General features: G+C 43.0%; 2 protein-coding genes across 5 annotated transcripts in view; one reads left to right on the top strand and one right to left on the bottom strand.

Annotated features, from left to right (window-relative positions):
• ccdc85cb (coiled-coil domain containing 85C, b) overlaps positions 1 to 1,033 on the top strand; it is a 45,868-nt gene extending 44,835 nt beyond the window's left edge. For 3 of the 4 annotated variants that reach the window (XM_075459535.1, XM_075459533.1, XM_075459532.1), the window contains one exon: positions 368 to 1,033. In XM_075459535.1, the coding sequence (XP_075315650.1) occupies positions 368 to 457 (90 nt within the window). In that variant the 3' untranslated portion in view covers positions 458 to 1,033. The remainder of the gene's footprint in view (positions 1 to 367) is intronic. The other variant, XM_075459534.1, reaches the window with a different exon arrangement.
• Positions 1,034 to 3,894: 2,861 nt separating this feature from the next.
• On the bottom strand, positions 3,895 to 12,041 carry ccnk (cyclin K). Its single transcript, XM_075459210.1, has 11 exons — positions 11,914 to 12,041; positions 10,429 to 10,655; positions 10,184 to 10,265; positions 9,959 to 10,090; positions 7,268 to 7,373; positions 7,099 to 7,156; positions 6,512 to 6,681; positions 6,209 to 6,417; positions 6,023 to 6,053; positions 5,716 to 5,787; positions 3,895 to 5,316 (listed from the first exon to the last, which is right to left on the bottom strand). The coding sequence occupies exons 1-11, from the start codon at positions 11,920 to 11,922 to the stop codon at positions 4,790 to 4,792; spliced, it is 1,623 nt and encodes a 540-aa protein (XP_075315325.1). The 5' UTR covers positions 11,923 to 12,041; the 3' UTR covers positions 3,895 to 4,789.
• Between the last annotated feature and the right edge of the window lie 3,836 nt (positions 12,042 to 15,877).

Raw genomic sequence — 15,877 nt, 5'->3', positions numbered from 1 at the left:
AGGCCCGGTCCAGAATAAAAGGTCTGCTGATTGGAGAGAGAACAAGAATCTGGCTCTTTGGGCCCTGTGGAGGTATGTGACAGGCCAGGAATCTAGGGAGCACTACAACAGTGCCTCTGTAATATCACCAGAGTTCCCCCGGGGGCCCCTCTCATTCGACGGTTGAGAGAAGCCGTGCTGAGAGAAAGGCCAGAGACAGAGGCAGCTCCCCTGCGCGGAATCGCTCATATGTGTGTGCAGTCCCACTGTGAGCATTTGAAGGTTCCACTCTTGAAGAAGAGTTCTCCTTAAAGTTGCTGCTTCTGTGTCTTCCTGTGTCAGCCAGACTCTCTGCTCCTCTTCATCTCTTCTGTGTGTGTGTTTGCAGGTGGTGTGGCGAAAACTGGGTGATGCCGCCGGATCAAAGCTGTCCGTCAGACAGCACCTCTCTGGGAACCAGTTCAAGGGGCCACTGTAGCAAGGCAGCCGGCGACAGACAGAGAGACAGATATGGGTCTACAGTACCTACCCTCACCTTAAAGCACCAGATTTCTACCTGCACCCACACGACCCATAACGCCATGTTCCCCTACTGCCTACCGCACCCAGCGTTCCTTCAACAAACACTCTGAGACTGGCTACAGAAAAGACTCGTTAGTCTGTTATTCACATGTACAATTTACATGTACGACCTGTTTTTAATTTCTCGAAACTTATATTGACAACTGGCAGCTAGTTCCACTCATTCGCCACATTTCTTGATTGATTTGAAGGATTTTGAACCCACAACTGACACGTCTCTCTGTAAAACACTACAAACACACCTTGCTTTTTTTTTTAAGGTTCATTTCGATGCATCGCTGCGCTGTTATAAGCGAGCGGTGCAACATGGTTTCAAGCACAGACCTGACGGGGCCGCATGAGCAGAGACGGTGTGGAGGTATGTTAAAGGGATAGTTCGCCTCTTTTGACATGAAGCTGTATGACATCCCATATTAGCAATATCATTTATGAACATTGACTTACCCCCTGCTGCGTCCTGTGAGCCGAATTCCAGCCGAGTTTTGGGGTCCATGAAGCTAGTCCGGCTAGTTGGCTGGGGTCAAAAAAATAAAGCGTTTTGCTTCTCAAAAAAATATCCGTTCAAAAGAGTAATACATTTGCATCACAAAATCGTTGTCCAGGAAAAAGTCAGACCTCACTTCGCTTGGCGCTATTTTTGCCTCCCTTGATATCAATGCGTCCAATGTAAAACTGTGCAGACCGAAGAGCAGACCGAGCAGTCCCCTGCTTCCGAGCAGCAAACACTGTAACAGGTGCAGCTATCGCTAGGTGGCTAGGGAGTGCTCGGTCATTTGATGCAAATGTATTACTCTTTTGAACGGATATTTTTTTGAGAAGCAAAACGCTTTATTTTTGTGCCCCCAGCCAACTAGCCGGACTAGCTTCGTGGACCCCAAAACTCAGCTGGAACTCGGCTCACAGGACGCAGCAGGGGGTAAGTCAATGTTCATAAATGATATTCCTAATATGGGATGTCATACAGCTTCATGTCAAAAGAGGCAAACTATCCCTTTAAGATGATTCTTGATAGTACCTCCTATAGAGACCCCCACTCCCCCCTAGTGGTCAATGAGTATAACTAGGATTAGCGTTCTAAAATGTAAACGAAGTGAAACCCACTGTGATCTAGCGACTTTTGCTCATAAGACAAGTCTATTGATAATCTAGGGATCACTGTTAACTTGTGTATATTATGTATAAAACCATAGCACTACTTCATTATTACTGTTGATTTTACTTTATCTATTTTGTATTCAAGCGTGGCCATGTGATCAATAATTCAGTTTTAAAAGCACACACAACCAGACCTTAAACAGGGTTTGTTTCTGGTATTAAACTTTCCTTTTTGTTGTCGTTGTTTGTTGTTATTATTCTTTTCCAGGTTGATAACTATTCCTTCTCTCTGTAACCTCTGAACATGTATCACGTCCATTCTGAATCTGCCATTCCCACTGGTTAATGGAAGGTTAATTCTCTTACTGTGTGAAAACTAACTAAAATTGAATGCTGTGTGCATGCTCGACAATCATTCTCTCAGGTTGGGAGGGCTACAGCTTTACCGTCACCCATCTGTGACCGTGCGCGCGTGTCTGCGCGTGTGGGCGGAGATTGAATGACTTTCTTGCAGCTGTAGCAACTGCCTGTGAATTCTTTTGTCCTCTTTTGGCTCTTGAACCCTGTTACAACACATTTGAATACTGCTGAAGATATTTTCCGAATCCATGCAGAAAAGCTATGTCCCATGAACTGCAACAGCATTTTTGAAGGCTCTGTGGATACTTTCTGCAGACAAAGATAAAGGAAACTCACTTTTAAGATGAACCCCTATTTCTGTTGTCATGGATTCAGCAGGTGTGTTCGCGCAGTGCATGTTTCTTTCTTTTTCTTTTTAGAATCTGAGAAATAAAGTCTTCCCTTTGATGTCTCCACACCACGAAATGGTAACATTTCTTGATGTCAAAATGAACAAACTCAGTTTATTGGTGTATTTATCGCTTGGTACAAGAATAGAGATTGAAGAGCAGTCAGCAACTGAGCATTTTTTTTTTTTTTTTTAAATGATCAGATAATTCTCGATCTCTGAAGTTATCTGATAGTTACGTTCAGTGACCGACAGGCCAGGCTCTTCCATCTCTTGTGTCATTTGTTCCAAATTACACTTCTGAGTCTCTTGAATAACGGGTCGAAACGGAAAAAAAAAGTTTTTTTTAAAAGTGTCCTTTTTTCTAGGAACCGATTTAAAGCCATGATACAATTTTGAATACTTAATAAATAGCATTTGATTTGAGATGTGCCACATTTTCTTGCAACGTGTTTTGATCTGGAAGCCAGCTGTCTTTCTTTTTTAAACTTCTATAATACTGTTTTTTTTTTCTTCTTCCCCCGCCTATATGCTGAAACCACAGTACAGAAACCTAGACACTGCAGCATAATTGTGTATTCCTGTAGCAAGTAGCATGACTGTAACTTCTTTTCATGAATTTCAGTGACGAGATGAACATTTGGCAGAATAAAAGAACTTGAAATAGGCCACTTTTAGAAGATTTTTTTTTTTGGGGGGGGGGGTTAATAAACAAGTTGCTTAATGATGCTGTGAACTGCTGTCTTTATTTGATCAGTGCTGCTTGTGCAACACTGCAGGAGTTAGACTGCCCTCTGCTGGCGGCGGTGAGCAACCCTCGACATATCTGTTATGGATCACCAGGTTAAAAGTAACTCACTTCAATTTGTCATCCATACATGGGATGATGTATGTGATCGGCAGATGAGAAAGAGTTGAGCTGATGAAGTCGAAGCAAACTGTCAATTAGTAGGTTTCTGCAGCTATATAAACGAGTGACAAGATGGCGTGTCCAAGATGTTAATGATTTCTCAATAAATAATGAACATGTCATGGCTGGCAAGCTTTTTTTTTTCTTTTTTCTACAATCACTGAAAAGTTACTTTGCACTAAGGTTGGAAAGGATTTTTTTTTTTTTTCATTTTGGGACATCTCTGGTCGTCAGTTCCCTTTAAAGGGGACTCAGGTCTGGACTCTAGAGCCACTCCAAAATTGTACAAATGTCCTCTCAGATGTTCCTGATCTTCATCTTTATTTTAAAAAACAAAAAAAACAAACATGTGACCTCCCTGATGTGTTCATCCTGAATGTAGCTCGGCGCCAATTAGCAAGAGCGCCAAAGAGTTACGATCAATCGCCACCATCTCTATATTTATAATTTTCTGGTGCAAGGAAACCAGGTCAGACATGGGTGTGAAGAATATTGGGAACTATTGTTGTGCAGCATAAAACCTGCTGCAACTTCATTATCACCTTCTCTACCGTATGCAGACAGAAAACACGTGACTCAGTTCAAAGAAAAAAGAAAAAAAAAGCAGGTCTTTAATGTGATGAGGACTGTTCATAAACTGAACCAACGCTACGGGCAGGATACAGAGAAGAGAAGCCTGACTAAGGCACATACAGAAGCTCTCAAACCCATCAGCTTAAATGAACACACGTGGCATTGTACAGGTAAACAGACTGTCCAGTGTTAGACGAGCTTGATTTGGATACAGGTTTTCAGCTCTACTGTCTGCAAGCGCAGATTCGAGAAAATTTCCTTCAAAAAAATAAGTAATTGAAATGGAGGGTAAAAAAAATCTTTTTTTTAAAAAGGAATATTTTGAACCTGTTTTCTGAGTAAAATTAAAGGACACTAAACTGGAACACAGCATGGCGTTCTGCACGTTCAGCCATCATTTTTAGAAAATTCCATTCTCCTCCCCAATAAGACTGAAAACGTAGAGAAGAAAATGACATATGGGGGAAATGGAAATTCAGAAGAATGAAAACACGTAAGTGGAAAAAAACTTTGTAATGTATCTGAATTAGCATATGTGACAAGAATATATAAAACAAAAAGGGAAAAACAAACGGTGCTTATATTTCTTGGTACATTCCCAGGACAAAAACAACGCATAGACTGTTGGTTTTGGAATCCCGGCGCTGGGCACCACGAGTACCATCCTGTAGATATAAGTCACCGATTTCAAAATCGTTCAAGATGCTTACTGGACATTTTAACTTCTCTTCTGGTTCTCATAACCAAGATATTCAGACCTCACTTCTTCCATCTCAGGTCCGTTTGCTAAGAATGCTTCATTTAGAACCCCACCAGCTGTTTATCAGACGTTGCACTGAACACGAACCGGCTCCATTTTTTTTTCTTGGTCTGTACCAGTCTCTACGGAGCCCTGCTCGGCCTCATCTCATCCACCCGCCACGGTTCAGGGGCATGCCGGGTGGAGGAGGTAGGGGCACTTGGGACTGTCCTGGGGGCACAGGGGGGGGAGGAGGGTACCCAGCAGGTGGAAGGCCAATCCCTGGAGGAGGCACATGTCCCGGTGGCATGCGTGGAGGCGGTGGTGGAGGGTAGCTATTGTAGCCTGGCGGTGGATAGGTCGGTGGCATACTTGGTGGTGGGTAGGTGGAGGGAGGTGGAGGGCCTGGAGGCGGTGCAGTAGGTGGTGGGTACACATGTGGATGATACGGCGGTATGGGAGGTGCGTAGCTGGGCGGCATGGGGGCGTAGGAAGGACCGTCTGTCTTCATTATGGACTGGAGGTTCTGATAACCCTCTCCAGACATGTACGAGCTGGTGGTGGACATGAGGTAATTGGACGGTGGAGGTGGAGGAGGGCGATGGGGCAGGGGAGGAGGCTGGTGTGGAGGTGGAGCATGTGGGGGTGGAGGAGCCAATTCACTTCCTGGTTCTGCTTCTGTGGGAGGAGCTATAGAAAAGCAAAAAAACGTTACAAATTCACCAAAACCAAATTCTCCATCCTGCCAGCAAACAGAGAGAGGCTGCTCCTTCCAACACGGTCCTAAATAACCTCTCCATTCCCAGACAGTGAGCGAAGGCTACCCAGCTTCACCCACACAGGAGGTGGTCTCATTATCAGGCTTAAGCACTAATCACACTGGTTTTGGATAGTTTAGGAGTATGCGTGTGTCCTGAAGTAATGTCGAGACAAGTTGTGATTATGTAAGCAGACTAACGGCTTTAGGCTGCTTGTTATTTGGTGGCACTCGCCAACACGCAGCAGGGTTTCTGGGACATAACATGTGCCAAAGTTCGAAGCCATTTCTAAGCTTTTCTAATACAGAACATACAAGTGGTCATGGCTTACCAGGGGGAGGCTGTGATGTGGGTAGTGGAGGCATCGGGCTCTCCAATCTAGGAATCTTTGATCCAACTTGCTCTGAAAATGGTCAAAGAATGCATTTAGCCACTTTTCTGTTTGCTTACACGTTTAGAAAATCCAAAACCCGACCAAGAAAATACTAATCCAGGCCACTTTGAATGTACAGTGTTTGCGTATAGTCTTCATCAAATACGATTATTGACTTGTTTTTTTCCTTTCTAAGGTGTTTCAGTGGATAAAAATTCAAACGAGGTCATCTTTTTGACAGCCTGATGTTTGACAGATGTTTTACCTGGTGCCTTTGGCTCATCTTTTGGGGATGTCTGGAACGAATAAGAAAAAGATGCAAAGACTCAGTTTCAACAGAGAGGGATGAACGGATGCATCAAGTTAAACACACACGCTGCATCATCTGTTATAGTTTAACACAAAGAAGCGACTTTTCCCGTGGCTCTGTGCAGGAGAGGTGTTGGCTTACATGCGAGCGTTTGAGCTGGCGTGCGGGGCTGCCCCCCTGAGGGGAAGTCTTTTTTGGTGGTGGGGGAGGAGGGTTGGCGGCTGGCAGCTGTCCCTGCGGCGCTGGAGGAGCTGGGGTCGGAAGAGCTGGTGTCCGCTCTTTCTCTTGCATCTGCTGAGGGATGGGCTTGTTTCCCTGGGAGTACAGATCGAGGATCTGGTGGCAAATGTCTGGAGGACCGAAGCGTGTTTTTGTTTGAGAAAAAAAGTCTGAGAGGACAAACGAATAACGGGGACAAAAGTTTCGAATTTTGATGCTGGGTACCTTCAAGCAGCTCAACTGGGACGTCCTGGACGAACTGCTCCCACCAGCGACGCGATGACTGCTTAGCTGTCCACTCCTGGATGTCAAACTTACATAGGCGCCCTGCCAGGTACATGACGGCCACGGCGATGATTTCTGGCTCCCACTGCAGAGACAGCATGGTGCACAGGCTGCCCAGGCCACAGAAACAGGCTGGTTAATGTCTTCTTTCAGTTTTCTTCAGGGAATTGCTTCCCAAATGAATACCTTAAAAGAAATAAGCTATAGTCCAATTCAGCCCAGTTACCCATTCCTTTTTCTTATGTTTTGTCAACAAATGATAGAAAGAGGCAGGAGATTGTGGCCAGATTTGAATTAGGAACATTGCAGGTATGAAGTATTAGGCCACTGTGACTTTATGAGTCACTCTTTCTAAACAGATCCTTCCCAGATTCCAAAGCAAGATGGAATACATTCATTTATCAGTGCACATATTAAGTTAGATGGTAAAGCTCTGAATACAAATCTTATTCTGGACACGATACAGTGCTTTACATCTCTGGAAAAGACTAGTGAGACTGGGAGGTAGTGGCGCGCACTTCGCTCACCTGTCATTGACAAACGTCCAGGCCATCTGTAGCACCTTGCACACTTTGTTCTTCTCCCCTACAGCATCCAGAGAAAAAAGAAAACAAAACAGCACCTTGCTCATTACGGGTTCCTTGTTCGTCGGACTGAGTGGTCGTGTTGCTGTGGTGCCGATTCGCCTCGTCTCACCTTTGAGTTGCTTGACGTAGCGCAGCAGGAACATGTAGGGGTGCTCCACCTGCAGATCGAATTTGATCGTCTGGAGCAAAATTCGCTCCAACACCATCACCTCCTCCTGTTGGCAAACCAAAAACAGGATGATTTAGAATCGAGTCACCACCTCGCTCCTAAAAACACAGAATGGCTTTCGGTAACGTTTCGAGGTTTTACATCAATTTCTGTTTTGTCTTTTGTTTATCTTTTCACTTGTAGTCTGCCATTGCCGTTTACATTGGAATGCATTATGGGTAGTAGTGACATAAATGTCTGGAAGACAGGACTGCCCTCGTCTCTGGATGTGACAGTGGGCCACATATGACTTCTGTTCAGCTATTTAACTTTGAAGCCATGTGCAGGGTTAAGTGGTGAAGACTGTGGCTCAGTTTTGTTGGTTTGAACTTTGACTGTTGTAGTTTTCAAGGTCTGAATGGCTGATAAACGCAACTAACAATAACCGGCCATGACTGAGGGCTCTGTGGGAAACAGTCACTCTCAGTCAGGAGCCCTTTTCACATTTCAGTTGCAGCTGATTGGTAAAAAGAAAAAAAGAAGACATCCTCAATAATCTGCCCCCGGAGAGGAAGCTCCGCCCTGCATCCATTTGTGCTGACACATATTAAACCAGTGTTGCAGAATCAGCTGACTGAGTTGGTTAGCGTGGTGGCGTTCCATGATGGCGACCTCCTCTTACACATATAGCAAGTTTCGCCTCCGTTTCTACCTTCCTTGCCAGCTCAGAAGCAGATCACCTTTAACCGCCTGTGTACTTTCACCCATGCCACCGATGCACAACGGAGACAACATCAACTCCAGCTTGAAAGGCATCTGTGAAAAGGTCTCGTGTTTGTGGATTGTTGTGTGGCTCGCTCTCAGGTGTACTGTGTGCAACAAGAAATGGAATCAAAGCGATGGTCATATGCATCCTGTACACGAGTGAGAACATCTGTTCGTGTTGAAATTTATGTGTAAATAGAACTTAGTCTATTAACGGTACTCGGAGACAAAGTGGGACATGATAATAATGCAACGTTTAGTTATAGTCCCCTATTACAACAAGGAAAACCTCAGCTATTTCCCAGTGGCACTAGTTGACAAAGATATTAAATAAATCAATAAATCGAGTGCAGCAGTGGGTCTCAAAGAAGCCGTCGTTGCTGCTTCTGTTCTCGAGGAAAGCTGTGAAGATTCGCTTTTCTTCCCTTTCAACTGGAAAGCACCGGGTGGCATTGAATCGACATCTTTGTTGCTTGTCAGTAAAATCTTTAACATTATTGAAATGCTAATTATTGAGTCCGGACGTTTTGCATAAAGATAATGGCGGGCGGGCACTGTAGTTCAAAATAAGATTTTAAAATAACTCAAATATTTCATATGCTCCTCTATAGGAGAGGGTAAATAGAAGACTTTCTTAGGTCTTTCAATGTTATTAATCTGGGTTACTTTGCAGACATTCATACGCCACAAGAAACTCTTTTAACGGAGAATATTAGAAATACTTGGACCTAGGGCTGTCGCGATAACCGCAAAATGCAATCACTGCGGTGCTGAGAGGACCTCCGCGGTGCGTGTCCAGGCCACCGCCCACCGCACGCCCCCTTGCACGCGCAGAACAACTCGAGAAACTAAAAGAGTTTTTAAGACTGCACAGTAGATCCAAAGCGACTGAAAGAACTGATACTTTTTTTTAAGCCAGCACAGTAATAATGATACATTGTATATTCCCCGCAAGGCAGGAGAAACACATTAACACAGCTTGGTGCCGTGTTTCTGTCGTCATCTTTGCATATAGGCACCGCACACGCACACACGTCTGCATGCTACTCGTTGTGGTCTCATTCTCCCTCAGCAGCTGATATTACAAGAATATGCCTACTCAGTGTCGTAGCAATAGAAGTTAAAATAAAATGCAGTGGCCTACCTTTATCTCGGCTTTACTCCTCTACCTAGTCCGGACACTTTATGGCTTTGAATCTTCCCTTATTATCCATGTTTAACGTTGTAAATGCGACCGTCTAATATCAACAATAAACTAGCTTCCACAGAACCACAGTGTGCACATTTGCTGTTGGTCTGTAGGCCTATTTAAAAAAAAAAAACATTTAAAAAATGTGCCGTGCCAGAAATAAGCTCTAACAACTTCACGGAAACAGTTAAAGTTCAGCTTGGGTTGGTTGGTCGGCGGGCAGTCTGTTTAAAAAAACTGTATCCCGGACACGTGAGCTCAACTGCTGCACTGATCTGCTTCATTTTTCTCCGTCATTACTAAACGAAACGTGCCCAGGTCTGCAACAATGTTGATATTTGCCATGTGGCACTGGCAACAATGTTGCAGAACTGGGGTATGCGCTGCTTGATCTCCGCTATGTTGGTCTGTGAGCGAGTAAATGACAGGCAAAGCAAAGTGTCAGAATCGCTGGGAAAAAAAGACGGATTATGCGCTCGATTTTCATCTAACATTGCGTGTCGTGGAAAGTAGCCTAATGAACAAAAATGCGATATCACCGCATACCGCGCTGTTGAGCGGCTATGAGTCACCGCGGTGGGAATTCCCTCACCGCGACAGCCCTACTTGGACCCATTCGACCCATTTTGTTGCTGGTGTGAAAAGGAGAAAAAAAAAAAAGTCTCAACATACAGAGGGAAAACGAAAAGAAACGTCACCTTGGGATCGTCTCCGAACTGGGCAAACTGCACATCATTCAGTAAGCTGCGGGCTGTTTTAATGATATCTTTACACTTCTTTGGAGTTTCCTCTACTTTTCCAGCCAGGAAAAGACAGCAAGCACCCGTCACCTGTAGAAACACAAATTGCACGAATATTCACACGCTTTTAGTCCCCTTTTAAGGATGAGGAAAAACTAAGGATAACCGTAACTCTGAACTTACATATCTGGGGAACTGCTTGAAGGAGTGAAACATGTAGAAGCGATGAAAATATATGATGCCAGTCGCCAGCGTGTCATAGTGTCTGCTGACCGTCAAGGATCCCAACAGTTATTTACATGAGTTTGTCAGATATGAGTGGCTATTTATATACTTATAAAAATGTTTAACTCTGCTGCCATGAATTAACTCAGCTTTGCATCCAACTCTCATCCCAGTATTCAAATGAATTAACCAATCAAGGATACAGGCCAAGTCGGGTCCCCACATCAAATATGAAGCGGGCTCCCTCTCTTCGATACCGTGCCTCTGTGCCAGGGTCCAGGCCCTCAGACTGAGATGGCGTGTGGGCCAAATCCTTCTTGTCCCAGTACCAGCATGGCTTGATGTGGTCCAGAATAGCTTGGCCAGAAAAGTTCTCCTTGGATTCCTTCATTGATTGAGGGGAGGAGGTGGATGGACCTGCTGTACTGGACTGCAACAATGCATAAGCAGAAAGACTATAACCAATCATGTCCAATCAATGAGTATGAGAGCACTTAAATGCCTGACAATTCCCCGTTTAAAATCTGCAAAATTAGTTAGAATGATAAACTCATGGTTTTTTACAATAGCTTGAGCTACAACTCTGCTTCTTTTAAATGACTTTTGCTTGCCATGTAGTCCGTTGAGTTATTAGTACCGTTCTCTTATTCAACTTCACCTCGGTGGGAGATAATGTACTTCTATTTCGATGCATAACAGCTTTAGATACCCATTTACTACACGAACCATGACTGTCTGCAACAAAACGTAAAATGTAGAACATACAAAATATTTGTTCTGTTGCAATTTACTCAATATACCTGACAGGCAATCAACTCAAAAGAAACATTGGCATTTCTCGCCATTTTCCAGAATTTGTTCAAACTAAAAATTCGACTAAAGGAGAAAACAGTCAGCAGGTTATCTCGTTAATATTTTGTGACTAGTGAACATCACTTGCAGTTGAAAAATAAACTTTCTTTATTCATTGTTACGACAAAACACATGTAATAAATCATTTTCGGCATTAATAACTTTTAATGTTTTGAACATTTATTGATAATAGTTAAGATAATACTTTTACAATGTGATATTACCAAGTCAATTTACTTAAAAATGTTAATAGTTCTGCTACCACTGTTAATTATGCTAACAACTGACAGTTCAACAGTCAGCTGCGCGACAAAGCGAAATCGGGTGTTTTGGCCTATTTTACGTCAATTTTTATACATTAATCGGTAGCTGAGCCGACGACTCCCGCGACATTAATAAAGTAAAAACAAAAGATTAAGGTGGTGTCAACGAAGAGGATTGTCGAATTGGCATAACATAAGGGCCAGCGGCTTGCTATCATTCCCTACTGATAGCTTGTGCTTTGTACCTTCAAGTTAGGCTAGCTTTTGAAGACTGAATATCCAAGTTTGCGTTGACATTAGCGGGATGTGTACGAGGCAACATGAACTCGGCGAGGATGCTATAAGGCGATGGCAGGTTACAGGTGTAAAACCTCACAAAAAGTAGGAAGGCAAGTGACAGTTAAACAGGCGAGTCTCTTGGCCAGAGTCGCTCGGCTAGCTAAACCCGGCTATAGCAAACTTGCTCAACTCGAGGCTTAAACACCGTTGATGCAAGAAGCGTCCGACGAATAAAAGTAGCAGGAATCGGCCCAGTTCATCGCCCTCCTATTTGTAATGAAACACAACACGTACCTTTATCATGTAGGCGTCGGAATTGATCCCTTTTAAGAGTCAGATGTAAGAATAATTCGCAATTATTCACAATAAGTTGGCTAACAAGTGATCAGCCACAGACCCCATTGTAACAAGGGTACCGCCATTTTTGCACGACGTCAGAGACTGTTGGCACACGTCATGACGTAAGGCATCGGGTGCACGTGTGCTGTGGTATATTTGTTCTTCGAAAATGATTAGTTCGAAACAGTAATGAACAATTCCACTCCTAGAAATATCGTATATGATAGACGTATGACTTATTTAATTTATTTATTTTGTGTCGAACATGTGTTTTTATTAAAAACACCCACTAGAGGGAGACAAATAACAATTTGTGAGCTTTGGCAGGCAGGACTACATGTTTTTTGCAGACACAAGCACTCTGACCAGATTTGACCAGATGTCTCACTTGAAGAACGAGTTCATTGTGTACAAACGCAGGCTTATGAATGTGGTCGTGCCAGTCTAAACAAAGCAAACCAACACAAACAGCTTTTACATTTAAAACATGCTGAGTGATCACTTTGTTCTTTCATTTTTCACACACCAAACTATGAGTGTGTCTGTCACAGAGCAGTTCTGGAGAAAGGAACCCCAAAAAGTACCCTGGTTTTCCCCTAAAGAAATAGAAAGAAAATACTACTCCCACGTGTATGGTGTTGCAGAATTATTTACAACGCTTGCACCAATTGATTGCACAGCGGTACTTGAAAATTAGCGTTTTGGTTTTTTTAATATTAGACAACTAGTTACAAAAATCAAAAATCTCTGAAATAAACAAGGTTAAACAGAGCTTATATTCTTTGTTAATGTAAATGTATATATCTTCAAACCAACATTGCCCCTAATGTTCCTTTGTAAGTGGCTTCAGATAAAAGTGGTTACGAAATGAGTACATTTCATTTAATTGGTCAGTACTGACCCTACTTGGGTCAGTATGATGCAGAAACATTAGCCTTATGGTTCACTGTACCCAGAGGCCATTGTTGAAGATTAATCAAACTTGAGAAAACTCTTTCTTTTGTATTGTTGTTTGGTTATTTTATGAAACTAAACTGCACTCCTTTGAGTCGGCCTATTGACTTAGAATGTATGTATGTAAAACTATATGGCTTGCAAATCATGCAATATTTCCGTTGGGGCAAATAACCCAAGATTTAAAAGTTGGGTTACGTTGGGTCAAAGAAACAAAAGGATTTTATTGCTATATTTCAGATTTTTTTTTACTGATGAATATTTGTTAAAGGTGTTCACATTTCTTTTTGCTGGGGCCCTCCTGTCTCATATTGGGACAGTTTCGCCCAAGTGTTTTCTAGTGTGCAACAGAAAAGGAGCACCACAAAACACTGCTTACAATCAGTGAGTTAGATGAGACATTTTTACAAGCATTTGTGGCCATATGCCAGTAAGATTTAAAGCACCTATATTGGACGTCTGTTTCCACCCATCCTGTAAAAGTGGTCCTTTATGAACATGCAGTTATGACCAGCTATGCATGCGAATCCCCATCATGTGTACCTTATTTAAAAGCAGCACTATGTGTAGTAAGAGTAGACCAACATCTTGTAACATCTTGTGGCCTCTCTGTTCCCCTCCTGGTCTCACTTCTGAGAAAAGCCAGCATTGAATCATTTACTCCGGCCACATTAAAATTTGGAATCTGCATGCATTATATATTCACCCCTGCTCGGACAAATCCTCTTAACTGTGGGAGAAATTGCCAGGATAGGTCCTGCAGAAAAGTAAGAGCCTTGTCTAGTTGTATTGCCTGTAGCAAGGAAGCATCTCAATCTGTCACTCAAGTCCACGCACACACTCACGCCAAGCGCAGTAAATCAGCTTATGAATAATATATATTTATACTGTCTTTATTAATATTAAACATTGCATAATGAAGCAGCGACTATAAGCAAATCCCACAGCAATATTCACATTACCACAAGCTCTCCTGGAGTGGACCTTTCATTGTTTATGTCAGCCCTGTCACGTTGTGGTTACTCACATCAAAATTGTTGCTTTGAAGGGCTTCTGCATTTAACCAAAGCAGCACAGAACCCCTTCTTTGTTCTTATAACTCGTATCCTATGCACTTTCCGTCATATATGATAGGCTAATTTAAGAAACTCTATTAATTAAATTTTTTTTTGTTTTCCTCAGAGAGTTCGCAGATGGAGTTGATATGAAAAATAAAACGGGATGTTATGAAGGATGTGACCCAGAATCAAAGCCAATTAAGCTGGATGTACTCCTGTCCACTCATGTGCAAAGAGCTACACTTTCAAACTTTGTCACTGGGCTCCTTTTTATGCTTTAACATAAATTATGAGTGTGCAGAAGCTCCTTAAACCCTGCATTTTTTTTTTTTTTTTGCTAAAGAGACTGAATATCAACATAATGTCTCATGTTAGTTGGGCAAAACTTTCGTTTCAGCACATATCTGGTGCAGATGTTGCCCTGCGGTGCGTTCAGGTCATCTCCTATTTACGACACTTACCACGAGAGACGCATGTCTCCTAGAGGCAACACTTTAGACTTAAAACCTTTCCTGTGTCCACAACCATGGTATGTTGGGCCTTTTCAACCCATCTTAAACTGCTTTTGCCCGGAGCCTGCAGATACAAGCTATAATGGCTATGTTGATGTATTATTGAGAAACCCATGGGTAGGGGATCAAGGACCTGCTTGCAGCCAGAGATGGCAAAGGAAGAGCGTGTGAACACAGGATGATGTTTTCCTTCAGCATCCAGCATGTCCACGACTGCTGTTGCCCCCCCACCCACCACCACCAATGCCCAACAGGGGCAGGAAGAAGAAGACTTTTCATGTAATATCACACGATAAATTTATGCGCTCCAGTCAAAGCGAAAGGCTCGACAACACACTTGGCCGATCTGTGGCGTTTTTCCATGTGGCATCTGCTGAGGTTATGTCTGCTTGAGCCAGAGCTGAGATGACATTTCATTTATATAAATAATTACTGTCCTGAAAGTCCCCTAGGCCTGTCCTGAAGCAATCAAACTTCTAATGCTCTTAAAATTGCCCGGCATGTTTTATTAATGGCAGGCTGTAAAATGTACTGCTAGAGCTGCGCACTTCTCTGCTGATCAACCAGGAAATAGTGTCAACTTTAAATGGCCATAAGAGGCTTTTATTTTTATTCAACAACGTATTTCAACCAAATTACAGCATAGCATAGGTTTGAAATGTATGGTAAGGTTTAGCTGCGCTGCCAGCACAAAGCACTTATCAGTAGGCTTCTAAATGAACACAGCGAAGGGTGTGTGTGGAATGATTGCCCAATAAGGCCATTAATTGCCTCTGAGTGAACTTGATCTGCTCTAAGGACTCTTTCGGACTCTGAATTGTTGCCTATAGATGGCGATTTAAGGAGGCTTCACTCCGTAAGGATAAGGTATGTTAATGCTTGTTAAGGTGTCACTCCCCCCTCTACAGCTTGGTTATGTCTCCTGACTGTGCCAACAGAGGGTACTGTTGCCTCACAACACGCTTAAATGACCCCAACAACAAACCTGCAGCATGCCGTTTCCCTTCCTGTGATACCATGTGTGGGATATGTGTGCTGTACTTTTATACTGATTATATGCGCAAGAGGTACTGTGGACGTATTAATCAGAAAGTAAAAGTGTCCAACTGGATCTCACGGGCTCAACAATTTAGGGTTTTGATGTTTATGAAGTGTCAGGTTGTCACTATTTGTGAACATTCTGCCGATATTATATGAAAGGGTGAAAGTCGGGAAACTGGTGAAAGAAAGAAGCGAAAGAAAATAAACCGTTTTCCATCTTTTTGGGGGGCTATAGGGTTGCATTGTTTTTTTTTTTTTTGTGGTAACTATACACGGCATCAAAAGCTAGACAGCATGACTTGAACTAAGTAACCGCTGGTGATTAGACTACTCGTCGTGTGGAGCTCATCTGTC

Source organism: Odontesthes bonariensis, chromosome 24, assembly GCF_027942865.1.
Source record: "Odontesthes bonariensis isolate fOdoBon6 chromosome 24, fOdoBon6.hap1, whole genome shotgun sequence".
Taxonomy (NCBI): domain Eukaryota; kingdom Metazoa; phylum Chordata; class Actinopteri; order Atheriniformes; family Atherinopsidae; genus Odontesthes; species Odontesthes bonariensis.
This window is presented reverse-complemented; position numbering and strand designations above follow the sequence as displayed.